This window comes from Ambystoma mexicanum, chromosome 13 (assembly GCF_040938575.1).
Source record: "Ambystoma mexicanum isolate Mex_15411 chromosome 13, UKY_AmexF1_1, whole genome shotgun sequence".
In the NCBI taxonomy this organism is placed as follows: domain Eukaryota; kingdom Metazoa; phylum Chordata; class Amphibia; order Caudata; family Ambystomatidae; genus Ambystoma; species Ambystoma mexicanum.
Genome location: NC_090938.1, coordinates 819,433,925 through 819,447,744, shown reverse-complemented (window position 1 = coordinate 819,447,744; position 13,820 = coordinate 819,433,925). Strand labels below are relative to the sequence as shown.

The 13,820-nt window shown below is 53.0% G+C and overlaps 1 protein-coding gene across 1 annotated transcript in view; it reads right to left on the bottom strand.

The window, feature by feature from the left end:
* Nucleotides 1-13,820, bottom strand: part of LOC138522062 (RLA class I histocompatibility antigen, alpha chain 19-1-like) — a 285,577-nt gene that overhangs the window by 15,875 nt on the left and 255,882 nt on the right. Inside the window, exons 5-6 of the mRNA XM_069635303.1 lie at nucleotides 8,003-8,032; nucleotides 7,681-7,714 (exon numbers count right to left, since the gene is read on the bottom strand). Of these exons, the coding sequence (XP_069491404.1) occupies nucleotides 7,704-7,714; nucleotides 8,003-8,032 (41 nt within the window). The 3' untranslated portion in view covers nucleotides 7,681-7,703. The remainder of the gene's footprint in view (nucleotides 1-7,680; nucleotides 7,715-8,002; nucleotides 8,033-13,820) is intronic.

Sequence of the window (13,820 nt, the reverse complement as noted above, 5' to 3'; positions counted from 1 at the left end):
CCTGCCTTTGGAATCAGTTGATTCCTGATAGGAAACAAGATGGCCCCTGTGGCCTCTTGCTTTCTATTGCCTGTTAACTTGTTTTCCCAAAGTCCTGGGAAGTCCTGACTCTGTCCCTTCCCCCTGACAAGCTGTTGGGTGGAAGTTCCATATATGGTGTTGTTGTGAAGGCCAGGCCAGACTAGCTGGAGCCTTCTCAGTGATTGTATGTTGTGGGTACACCCTGTGGGTGGGACCTGGGTGAATGGAGTGTGTGACCAATATGCACTTCTTGTTGTGGTTGCCTGGTTTCTGGCATGAGAGACAAAGACTGAGACAGCCCTGCCTGAAACTGGCCTGAATGCAGTGTGTAGTGTTGAATGGCTGGGTACTTGTCCCAATCCACATTCCTTGTTTTGAGTGTCTGAGAGGGAGGAGGATGGCCTGAATGCACTGTGTGCCTGATTGGCTGACTGACTGCATGAATGCCCTTCTGTATGATTGGCTGCTGAGTGTGAGCCAGCAGTGTGGATGAGAGGCAGAATAGTATATCTGGGGACCTCTCACCACTGGTAATTGTTCAGAAGCTGTGTCTACACTTGAAGAGTAACTGGAACTGCTGATCCTCGACGCCCAGCTGGAAGAAGAAGACTTGCTGTTGCATTTGCTTCGACCTGATCTGAAAGCTGCCGAATTCGTCGAAGACTGATCCGAGAGAGGACCTGGTAAGGCACCCTCTTCCCGTGCTCCGAGGGACCATCGAGCACCGCTGACCTTCGCCGAAGCTCCCTGGAAGCCAGACCCTCGAAGGGCTGCTGACCGGAGACGGGACCGCCGAGGAGATCGAAGTGAAGCACCCGGACTTCGCCGCCGTCGAAGTCCATTGCCTTCGACCAGGGTTCGGAGTACCGCCGTAACCGCTGGAGGCCCGTCGAAACCGTGTAGCCCCAGAAGAAGGGACCGCTTGACGCCGTGTTGCCGAAGACCGGAGCCGCCCGCTCCTTTGGCTAAGAACATTCGAATCAAAGGACTCCCTTTTCCGCGCCGTCGACCACTTTATCCCGCCAGAGAAAGTCGAGGACGACCAACGTGCCAAGGAGAATCCGCCGGTGGGTTTCCCGCCACCTCACGACCACAAAGACTCAACGCCCTTGCTGGGCCACAGTTCTTCACACTCTTTGCGGTCCAGAACTATTGTCACCGAGGTGCCCCGCACGCCTCTTCCTTGCAGGACGCCAACGCTCCGTTGTTGACGAGCACCGCTCGGATCGAAGCTGCCGCCTCATCGACGCCGTTCTACCCGGTTCACTGTTGGACGTTCGACGACCCGTGACTCCTGCTTTAAAGGGAGGTAACTCAAGAACAGTCGTCGATTCCCCGACGCCGAACGCCAAGTTCACCTTCCTCGACGCCTCTCGACGATCCATGACTCCTGCTTTAAAGGGGGTCACTCAAGAAGGATCTGTCAACGCCTCGTCGACGAACTCGACTCCACCAGGTACATTGGGGGGATAAAAACATTATAGGAGGGAATAAGACTATTGATCAATATATGGACTGGGCTTGTGCTATATATCTTTATCTTACAGGTTGCCCAGGTGGGGGGATCTCCACATAGAACTGTGGTTAGGAAGCGGACTCAGTATTCTGCCTATTGTTTCAACCATCTTGCTTTCCCTCCTCTCTATTGCTGGTTTCCTCTTTATTGATCTGTGTGACATTTTTACATTACTGTTGATGCACTTTAATGAGATCTAATAATATTGGTGGTACCACTTTAGAATTGTAGATATTTACCATTGTTGATTTTCCTGAGCACAAAGTGAGTTATTGTGATAAGTGTACATAACCTTTGAATATTAATTATATAAAGACTGCATTTTCAGTAATACAGTGTGTGGACATTCCTTTGTGGGGGCTTGGGGACTACACTGTACTTAAGAACCACCCTGCATCACCTCTTGAAAAGCTAGGCCTTGATTGCTCGACTACGTTACCAATAATAGAGAATCTTGGCTGGGGTCCTCTCTGCCTCTCCTCTACCATATAGAGAGCAGAAGTACAGAGCACCCCCTACCAGTCTTTACAAACGGGAACGGGGACGTCCAATCCAGGCTGCCGGGCCGCCACCCGGGACGCGCCCCGGGCTGCCGCGGAGATCCGTCGGTGGCCCGTGTCAGGACGCACGGGTGATCGCGCCAGCCACAAGCGAAGGGCCCGGAAGCCGGCAGCTGGGCTTCGGGGAGGCCCGGGGCGCAGCAACGAGGGGTCCGAGGAGGCCTCGTCGCGAGCACTTTCCACGGTGGGAGGGACGTTGCAGGGCGCTCTATGCCGGGCAGAGCACAGTATGCCCAGAGAATGTGTGGCGGGATGTATCGTGGCCGCAGTCCGTCAGTCTCGCTCCGCCCACTGTGAGGCCCGGTGTAGGAGGGAGCCGCGGCGCCCTCGTAGATTCTTGTGGAGCTGCGAAGCAGCTCGGGTCTGCGGCCTCAAGGACCACCAGGGTTCCCAGGCTTGGGAAGTCTGATTTCGGTCGGGATTTCGCCTGCAAGTTCAGGATTTTCTCCGGGAACAGCGCGGGTAGCTTACGAGGTTCAATGCAGTCTGGAAACAGGGGATAATTCCATCAGGATTCATGCCAGAGAGGAGCTCCTCACTCAAGCGGCCATCTTGTTGCGCAGAAGCATTTAAATCCCAGTATCTGGGAAGCTGCAGAGGTTTATTCTGGAGGACATTCTTTATCCATCAGAGTGATAAGAAGTATTTAAATCCCAGTATCTGGGAAGCTGCAGAGGTTTATTCTGGAGGGCATTCTTTATCCATCGGAGTGATTAGGAGTATTTAAATCCCAGAATCTGGGAAGCTGCAGAGGTTTATTCTGGAGCACATTCCTTAGCTAGAAGTGTTTTCTATATTCATGAGATTGACTGAATCATACCTCGTGTGGTGGGTCGAGGGGGGGGATGTTCTCAGTCAGGTTATGACTGCTCAATAAAAAATAAGTCAAAGTATGAATGCCTATGCCAGGGAAAGGTTGGCGATACAGAAGGGTCAGAGAGGAGCAGGAGGGCGACAGAGGTTCCTCGCAGAGAACAAGCATTGGCCAATCCAAGACAGCAATGGCTGGAGAGGTGCTAAGAAGCAGGAGAAAATACCAGTGAGGCCTGAGCAGGGGTGCAGTCAAGGAACATGCCCAGCGAGTGGTGAGGGCAAAAGCCTAAAGACCCCCAGAGAGCAAGATGAAGGTTTGTGGGTAGTCAGGAGCCAGATTCTGGGTCCAAGTAAAATCACTAACCACCCAAGAACCTGAGACATACTGGTGCAGGTCCTAAAGGGGTCTCTACCTACAGACGTTGAGCCAAGAGGGAGGCTACAGAGGATAACTTAGGGGCAACATGCTCACCTTGGAAGCAAGAAGATACGGAGCAACACAGGTTCAATCCCCGGCTCCGCACTTAGAAACCTCTGGGTATTAAGGTATTAAGCGCTTTATAGATAACCTATCATATCACATCATATCACCAGCCAGCCCAGCTGCTGCATCGCCCTGGGCAGAGGCAACATGCTCACCTTGGAAGCAAGAAGATACGGAGCAACACAGGTTCAATCTCCGGCTCCACACTTAGAAACCTCTGGGTATTAAGCGCTTTATAGATAACCTATCATATCACATCATATCACCAGCCAGCCCAGCTGCTGCATCGCCCTGGGCAGAGGCAACAATAACAATGGCCTAAAAATCAACCAAGAACAGGTGGAAAAGAAGTAAAATGTCACCGCAGCCAAAGACCACTGCAGAGGAGGGCCATCGTGCACCTGCAGCGGCAGGCAGGGGTGCCAGATGCTCCACTACCTGGAGAACTGAACATGACTTTGGCTGCATTTTTCAGGGGGTGTGTGGGCCTTTGGACCATGTAATGGCCACTCTTAAAACTTTGGGACTTTGAGCAACGATCCTTACCATCATGGATTACTTCCCTTACTCCCACCCCAGTGTTAGGTAAAATACACCCTCTCTGGTTTGGCAGTTTTGGTGTGCAAGTGCTCTGGTGAGTGCTTGGCCTGTGACAGTGGACATCAATGCCAAGACCCCTAACAGCAAGCACAGGGGTCTCATGTGTTGGCTGAATGATGGCTCTTATGCTGGATCAGGAACTGGATTGACAAAAAGTTCCACATCTGCATTTTAGGAAAAAAGAGGCTCACTAAACATCTGGGTCAGAGGAAGGAACTTTGGCTTCCAGAACCAAAAAGGGGTGGAGGGTACTAGTGTGAGACAGGCTCAATCTGGAGCACTCGTCATGCCTCTCCCAACTGTAAGTGGGCACCCCCTGTCAACAACAGTGGGGCCACAGGCATGCAGCCTATGTAACGTTAGGAGAATCCGGTACCCAGAGAAGCCTGATGGACCGTAGGATGTCTGGTAACTTTTTAGGCTGGTGCTGAGAAATGGACGCAGTCTGTGACCTTATCAATAGTGATTAGGCTGTACGATACTGCAGTACCCCACGCATTGCCCAACCTGCCGGAAAGGGGGGTTAGTACCGTTGCAGAATGACCAAAGGCAGAGACACATCCACTCCCTTTTACTTTCCTTCCTGGCTGCACCCATCCCCTGATAGCCGGGGCTAAGAAGACCTTTCAATGAACTGGAGATCCTGGACCCTGAGGAACCTGTCACTGCTCACAGTGTTCAGGAGGAAGAGACCTTTCCTCAGAGATCCTGGACCCTGAGGAACCCGTCACTGCTCACAGTGTTCAGGGGGGGCGAGGCCTTTCCTCAGAGATCCTGGACCCTGAGGAACCGGTCACTGCTCACAGTGTTCAGGAGGGTGAGACCTTTCCTCAGAGATCCTGGACCCTGAGGAACCTGGAATTGCTCACAAGTGTTCAGGAGGGAGAGGCCTTTCCTCGGAGATCCTCGACCCCGAGGAAACTGTCACTGCTCACAGTGTTCAGGAGGGGGGGGGGGCAATCCTCAGAGATCCTGGACCATGAGGAACCTGTCACTGCTCACATTGTCCAGAAGGGGCGAGGCCTTTCCTCAGAGTCCCTGGATGCTGTGGAACCTGTCGCTGCTCACAGTGTTCAGGAGGGCGAGACCTTTCCTCAGAGATCCTGGACCCTGAGGAACCTGTCACTGCTCACAGTGTTTAGGAGGGCGAGACCTTTCCTCAGAGATCCTGGACCCTGAGGAACCTGTCACTGCTCACAGTGTTTAGGAGGGCGAGACCTTTCCTCAGAGATCCTGGACCCTGAGGAACCTGTCACTGCTCACAGTGTTCAGGAGGGCGAGACCTTTCCTCAGAGATCCTGGACCCTGAGGAACCTGTCACTGCTCACAGTGTTCAGGAGGGCGAGACCTTTCCTCAGAGATCCTGGACCCTGAGGAACCTGTCACTGCTCACTATTTATTTATTTATTTAGACATTCATAAAGTGTGCCAAGCCTGGGGAGAATGTTCTGGAGGTTGAGGGCTTCCCTTAGAGGAAGTTGCAGGAACACCCTGTGCCACAAGCTCTAAACACCAGGACTAGTGAAGCCGGACTACGGCAACTGGAATCATCATGGCATTCGGAAAGCATCTGAATGTCTGTGAAGTTCTGCCAGTCACTGGTGTTGGAGAGACGGGGAAAGAGCCTTTCCTTACCATTCCAGACAGAAGGCGTCCGCCGGACACTTTCCCACTCACCCAGTGAGGCAAGAGCATTTTGCAAATAATACAATCCATCCACAAGGATAGAACATGTACTGAACCACCTCCAGATATAGCTTCCACCTGCGAGCAGAGAAATGACGTCTGCTAAGATCGCCCACTTCTGCTAAGATCGCCCACTTCTGCTAAAATCGCCCACTTCTGCTGAGATCGCCCACTTCTGCTGAGATCGCCCACTTCTGCTGAGATCGCCCACTTCGCCCACTTCTGCTGAGATCGCCCACTTCTGCTGAGATCGCCCACTTCTGCTAAGATCGCCCACTTCTGCTAAGATCGCCCACTTCTGCTAAGGTCGCCCCCAGAACATGAACCCCCTGCAGGAGAAACTCTGTCCAAGATGACCCTCCCCCCGAGCTGGAGACCTAGCCAACAAAGCCTAGGAGAATGCGCCCCCTGCCTGTTCAGGTAAAACACACAGAGGTGGGGGGGGGGGGTCTGGATGCACCACAACAAACTGAAGTAAAATAAAAAGAAGGACATGACTGACAGCCAAGAATGGCTCTCAATTCAAGAGCAGGTGTGGGATTCTTCCGTTCTTGGAAGGATTAAGAAACGTGAACTCAAGAGTCAGCCTCCCCCATGAGCTCTGCACCCATACTCCGGGGTATCCATTAATACTGATAACTGATGACTTAATAGTAAACACTGGGGAAAGGTCCTCACCATGTATCCAGGGGCCTGATGGTGTTACCAGCATCTGGTCCATTGGGTGAAGTTATTCCACTGGCTGCACATTTGGAATTGAAACACAAGCATTTTTTTCCCCTTCCTTCCAGCCGCTCCTCTCAAAGCATCCAAAGAAGTGGATCCCAATGCCTGGGACCTGCCGAGCTTCTCCCATGAGGCCTGTAACTCTACCCAGAGCAGATCCCAATGCCTGGGACCTGCCGAGCTTGTTCCATGAGGCCTGCGCCTCTACCCAGAGCAGATCCCGACGCCTGGGACCTACCGACCTTCTCCCATGAGGCCTGTAACTCTAACCAGATCAGATCCAGATGCCTGGGGTCTGCCAATCCCCTCCCACAAGGCCTGTAACTCTACCCAGAGCCGATCCCGACACCTGGGACCTGCCAAGCTTCTCCCATGAGGCCTGTAACTCTACCCAGAGCAGATCCTGATACCTGGGACATGCCGACCTGCGGACCTTCTCCCCTATGACCTGTAACTGTAACCAGAGCAGATCCCGATGCCTGGGACCTGCCAACCTTCTCCCATGAGGCCTGTAACTCTACCCAGAGCAGATCCCGAAGGCTGGGACCTGCCGACCTGCGGACCTTCTCCCCTATGACCTGTAACTGTACCCAGAGCAGAGAACCTGTCAGCGTTACTTTCAAAGAGCCGACCTTCCATGGAGGAGGCACAAGAGGGCCAACTGGGGGTCATATTCCCCCTTCCACCAAAACTGCTCTGCACCACAACTCACACAGACAATCTCCACACCCCCCCCCGATCTGCCAACCTGTATTCCAAAGAAGCTCTGCATAATGGTGGAGTGGAGGATGGTCCTGCAACTGCCCCCCATATGCCTCATCTTTGAGTACTCACTGTACCGAGCATCAGTGAGTCCTAACTCTGTCTGTGACGTTGGCTCCAACTGTTAATAAGCGTTTAACCCCAGAGACTTGTACGTTTCTAGAATTGACACCAACTTTCCTTAAATCATGTACACAGCTTAACAGCGATAGAAAGCAGTGACACTAACCACTGTATGTTGGCTGCTTCCTCGTCCACTGCACTTCCTTTCTGAGTGCGGTGTAGAGTGCTCGTCTAACCCCACCAATAGGCGAAGAAAGGGGGGAGAAGCCTTGACCCACCTACTACCAAAACCCACTGAAGCCACTAAAACATGGGCTCTGGGGTAACAACTCTGGACGTTCACATACACGCAGCAGGCCTTCAGACACATCCTAAAACATCCTCATATAGACTACTCATTTTTGTTTGGCATTTTCTGGAGATGGCAACAACGGGGCGCCGTACCCTACCTTCAGGCATCAGAGGCGCTGGATTAAGCAGGACCTGATATGGACAGAGAAGAAAGACGGACACCACGTGAGGCTTCACTCGTTTTCTTTAAAAGAGGTTTTAGCTTTTTTGCATACAAATCTTTATTAATTCAAAAAAATGAATAACATTACAAGGGACTGTTTATTGAAAATCTTAGTGAAGAGAGTCTCTGGTGATGATCGGCCAATGATAATCAATCAAACTATGACATCAAAGGTTCAGGGGCATCACAAGAGCATCTCCCCACCCCCCACGCCCAGATCACTCAGAAAATTCACCCATAATTCAGAAGTCACTCACCTTCTCTCGGTGGAGTGTAGCCATGTTTTACTGAAAAATAAAATAAGAAGAGTGAGCAAGCAGCCTGCACTTACTATATAATCAGTGACTGGTAGCAAGGCTGTAAGGGGGGGGTCTAGGTGGGGGGTTAGGTTGTGTAGAATCTATTCATGACATTAATCGATATGTAATTCATAGCTCTCCAAACCTGCCTTGGAACCAAATTGCTTAGGCTATCGCAACACATCTATTCTCTAACTTTCTTCAGAAGACAATCCATATAAAATGGGGCACCCCTGGCAGGGGCACAAGATGCCACGGGCAAGGATCAAGCGCTGGCACAGTATAAAAGCAGAGTAACATAAAATAATACACAGTATTTGAGCCATACAAAAGGCATGTACACAAGGCATATAAGAGGGGGCACCCCGGGCGGGGCCAGAAGAAGCCACGGGCAAGGATCAGGCGCTGGCACAGTATAAAAGCACAATAACATAACATAATACACAGTATTTGAGCCATACACAAGGCATGTACACAAGGCATATAAGAGGGGGCACCCTGGGCGGGGCCAGAAGAAGCCACGGGCAAGGATCAGGCGCTGGCATAATATAAAAGCAGATTAGGGATCCACCAGGGGGCGCAGAGATGTGCTAACGCATCTCACCTCGTCTCCTCCGAAGGACATCGTTTGTGGGACCTGAACCCCCCCGACACCCCCAGAGTGAGGAGCCAACATCATCCCCACCCTTCTGAGAGAGCTGGGCACCTTATGCCCAAATTTGAACCCCCGATGTGGAGCCGTCTTGGAGCTACGAGCCTTTGAGTTCAGAGGGATAGAGGCCCCTCCTTCCTGCGGTGCCGCGGCTCCGCGCGAAACTACTGCGGGCCCGGGCTTGAGTGTGGCCTGTGGATCGGCTGGGCGGCCCCGGCTGGTGGCTCCCCCCTCCTCCCACGAACACGGCAGTAGTGGCAGCGTGCATCTGGGGGGCGGCTAAGGCTCCCCAGCACCCTTTGGGGAGCCGCGGTGGATTTCCAGACTGCTGAGATTGGAGATCTGAGGAGGCGCCGTAGTGTCACTGCACAGTTAGAGGCCTTACCGAGGCCCGAAGAACGCAGAGGAGGGCGGAGAGGGGGAGCCCCTGCTGGAATGTGCAGCGCCCTGTGTGGTCGCGCTGCGAGAACGGGTGTACCAGGTGTCGGAGTCGGGAGCGCACGGGAGGCAGGCGGGGCCTCTCATGGGCCCGCACACGCAGCACACGGACTCCCTCCGGCTGTGTGACAACTCGGTGCCGACGAGGTAAGGAGGTGCTGGCAAGGCCTGGACGGCTCCCCGGGGGTTGCTGGAGTCACGGGAGGAGGCAGGAGTGCAGTTGGAGAGAGCCCCCTGCACGTATTGACGCCCCAGAGGGGCTTTTGACAACAGGGTGTCCCCCAAGACCTGCGGGACCGAGGCAGACAAAGCAAACGTACGGGGCCCCATTGGGAGAGGCCTACACCGGCGGGCCGCATTGGGGTGCAGGCACAGGGGCCCCGGGACTAGTCCATCTGACGCTCAGCCACTGGGCTAACAAGCATTTGGCAGGAGGGAACGCCTCCGGGGGCCGGACCCGCCGCCGGTACTGCGTCAAATTTGCGGGGGTCACCCAAGAGGAGTGACGTGACGAGTCTCCATAAGTGCCCCGAGAGGCCTTGTCCATCGCTCCGGCAGGAGTGAAGACATGCGGATTGGAGGGTGAAAGGCGAGGCGGAAGCCCTGTGGGGGAGAGACCTACACCTACAAGGGTGAGCTTGTCGGAGATTCGGACCGCCCTCGCTGGGTCTCTGACCCTTGCCCCTTCTGTGAGATCGGCCCCTGCTCCTTGTGGTGCCGACTGGCATCTTGATAGCGGGACTCTTTGGGCACAAGCTTTCAGGGGCGGCCGCCACGGGGCAGGGATGCTCGAGGGGGGTCTATGAACTGGAAGGAGTCCCTACAGAAATTCCGCCGCCCGCCCCCTGGCCCCATGACACCCCCTGAGATGGCGGCCCAGACGCTGCAGGAATCTACTGACACCAGCACAGTCACCAAGAGCATGGCGGCCCTCCTGGAGGAAATTAGAGGCTTTAGGGCAGATATTGCTCTGCGACTAGACTCCTTGGATAAGAAAGTTGATGATATTGATGACAGGGTTCAGGTCCGTTCTCGTTCGCTTTCATTACTTTGCCGAGAAAAGCAAGATTCTCGAACTGGCTCGCAAGAAAGGCCCAGTGGAGTGGGAGGGGGCCCAGATCTCGGTGTATCAGGATCTGTCAGCCTTCACCCTTGCAAGACGTCGCCTTTGCTCCCCGCAGACGAAGATGCTCCAGACCAGGGGGGTCCGATACAGGTGGGGGTACCCATTCTCACTTTCTTTTGAGTTTGAGGGCTATAAATATGCCCTGGTCACGGAGGACGATATTCACAGGGTGTCAGGCGAACTTTTGGACAATCCAAATATAGAGATGGGAGAGCAGGATTGTGAGCGAGCCCCGACAGGCCCGAAAGGGAACAAGGCTCCAAGGGAAAGGCGCAGAGTTCGAGGCCAAAGGAAATTTAGGAGAGTGGCCCCAGCATCTCCGGAACTTCTGAATATTTGAGGGGGCTCCTGGTGTTCAATGAATAAGCCTGTACTTGACTCTGTGAATGGAGGGGGGATGTAACTGTTCGTATTCTGCATGGATCTTGGGGGCGGGGGGGGGCTCGAGTTGTTGTTTATGAAGAATTAATGAGCCCGGAGGAGGGAGACAATGGTGGCCTGGCCTGGCGATAGGATGAAGCCATGGAACTGCCAGGCGATCAGGGGGGAGGGGGAGGGAGGGGTGAAACGTGGGAGTTCGTTTTCTGGGGTTACAGTTATAGCGCGCCAAGTTTTCTGGTCTTTTTCGCATCCCTGGGGCTGTCTCGAGCCATTAACGGGGTGCGAAAGCACTGTGGGAGTAACAACACTTGCTGTTCTAAAAGGGGAGCTATGAGCCTTTACCTGTGTTTTAATGGATGATTTGCTCCAATTCTTGACAGTGGGGTCATTAAATGTACGCGGGCTCAACTCGCCTACAAAGAGGTCGCTAATGGTGAGGGAATTTGCAAGGCTCCGGCTTCACTTCCTCTTTGTACAAGAAACTCATTGGGTTCGGGGTAAGGAACCTAAGCTCAAGGCCAAAACCATTGACCAGATGTTCACGGTGTCTTCCAAGGCAAAGAAGCGAGGTGTAGCTTTATTGGTTTCCCCCGGGGCCCATTTTGCGTTTAAAGCTTTGAAATCAGATTTGGATGGTCGATATCTTATGGTTAAAGGGGAAGTGCGGGGCCGGTTGTTTACTTTTGTTTGCATATACTCTCCGAACGAAGTGCAGGACACCTTCTGGGTGGGAATGAAAGAGATAATAATGTCATTTTCTGAGGGCACCCTACTGGTGGGTGGGCATTTCAATATGGTTCTCTGCCCCGAGAGGGATAGGAAGTCTACTAATCCCTGCCCTAACAGTCGTCTCCACAAGAAACTGGCGGCGGCCTTTCAGGAAGTGAACGGGGAACTGGGCTTGTGTGACACGTGTACCTCCGAGCGGGGCCGGAATCCCGATTACACTTTCTACTCAAGGCCACATGCTGCTTTCTCTCGTATAGATTACATTTTGGTTGACTCCTCGCTGCAGGGAGAGGTCTCGAGTTCGGGAGTGGAGATTGTCCCTTGGACGGATCACGATATGGTAAAGATTAGGTTGGGTCTTCCCCCTGCCCCGGCATCTGGATCCTGGTGGAGGTGCAAAGACCTCCTCCTGCAAGACAAGGAGGTACGCCAATCCCTCCTAGTAGCCATAGAGGACCATTTCTCCCTCAATGATAACGGGGAGGTTTGTACTATGGGAGTATGGGAGGCATTCAAGGCAACTATTAGAGGCACCCTTATTGGTATAGGGTCTGGGAAAAAAAGGGAGGGAGGCAGCGAGAAGGAATTGTTAAAGGAAAAGATAGAGGCTATTCAACCGGGGGGGGGGGAGTTGAAAACACAGATGTTTCCCGGGAAATGGGAGGAATTACAGAGGTTGCGATCTAAGTTGGCGGACCTCCTGGTGGGACAAACGGAGAGGAAGCTCTCTTTTCTGAAACAGAAATATATGGAAAAGGGGGAAAAGGCGGATAAGATACTGGCCTAGAGGCTTTGTGAGCTCAGGAATAGCAGGAGGGTGAACTCCATCCACACTCCGGATGGGGACTCGACCGTGAGGGATAGCAAGATAGCGGAACAATTTAGGCGATATTATGAAAAACTGTATTGCTCGGAATATATGGGTGATGGGAATGAAGTTGACAGGTTCCTAGACTCCCTCCCGATCCCGGGCCTTCTTCCCGACAAGGCTGATTCTCTGGAGCACCCCATATCCCCGCAAGAAATAATAGACACCATATCTTCATTAAAGAGCGGCACTGCCCCGGGGGATGATGGTTATACAGTTAAGTTTTATAAGACCTATCGGTCCACGCTAGCCCCGTTTATGGCCAAGATGTTCAATGCTGCGCTGGACCAGGGCTCCCTCCCACCCACGATGATGTCTGCTTTGATCGTAGTCCTCCCCAAAGAGGGAAAGGATCCCTCCTACTGCCAATCATATCGCCCCATATCCCTCCTCAACACCAATGTTAAAAATTTGGCCAAACTCCTAGCAAATAGACTGGTGAAAATCCTCCCTACCCTAGTGCATGGAGATCAAGTGGGCTTCATCCCGGGTCGCCAGGGATCAGATAACATAAGAAATACTCTTGATCTCATGCATGAGGCATCCAGACAGGGGGTGGAGGGTTACCTTCTCTCACTAGACTCAGAAAAGGCCTTTGACCGCGTCGAGTGGCCTTACATGGGCAGGGTTCTCTGAAAGATGGGTTTGGGAGATAACTTTTGTGGGTGGGTCGCAGCATTATATAATGGCCCCTCAGCGAGAGTACTGGTCAATGGAAGCACTTCGGAACCTTTCTCCCTTTCTAGGGGCACCCGACAGAGATGTACCCTGTCACCCCTTCTGTATGCTTTGTCAATGGAGCCCCTGGCCATAGCGATTAGGAATGATCCGGAAATCTCGGGAATAAGGTGTGGCGACTGTGACTTTAAACTCTCCCTATTTGCAGATGATATTCTGGGTTACCTAACAAATCTTCAAGACTCCCTACCCCGGTTATTCGATCTCGTACACTACTCCGGCTCCTTCTCAGGGCTGAAGGTAAACACGTCCAAATCAAGCATCATGCCCATAGGTCCGGGGGATCGAGACATCGGGGGTGACACCGACATACTGGGGGTGAGAATAGAGCGGGAGTCCACTAGGTATTTGGGCACCACCATCCCCAGAGATTTATCCCAACTTTACCAATGCAATTTCCCGGGGATCCTGGCCCAGGTTAGCAGAGACCTCAGACGGTGGGCACCCCTTACACTTTCCTGGCTTGGGCGCATGGTCACGGTGAAGATGAATATCTTGCCCCGCCTCCTTTACCTTTTTGCAGCGCTCCCCGTGGTGATTCCCGAGGCCTTTTTCGAGGCACTTCAGTCCCGGGTCCTCCAATTCATTTGGAGCAGTAAAAGGACGAGAGTCAAAACATCCACCCTGACCCTCCCAAAGCTTCATGGCGGATTCGGTGTCCCCGACTTTAGGCTTTACTATAAAGCAGCTCAGCTCCGGGTGATGCTAGAGCATGTGAGGGACGACATGGGAACTTATTGGACCTATATTGAGGACATTCACACCCACCCGAAAAAAGTCAGAGACCTTCTGTGGGCTCCCCCTAAAGCTCTCCCCTCTCAGCTCAGAACACACCCTACCCTGG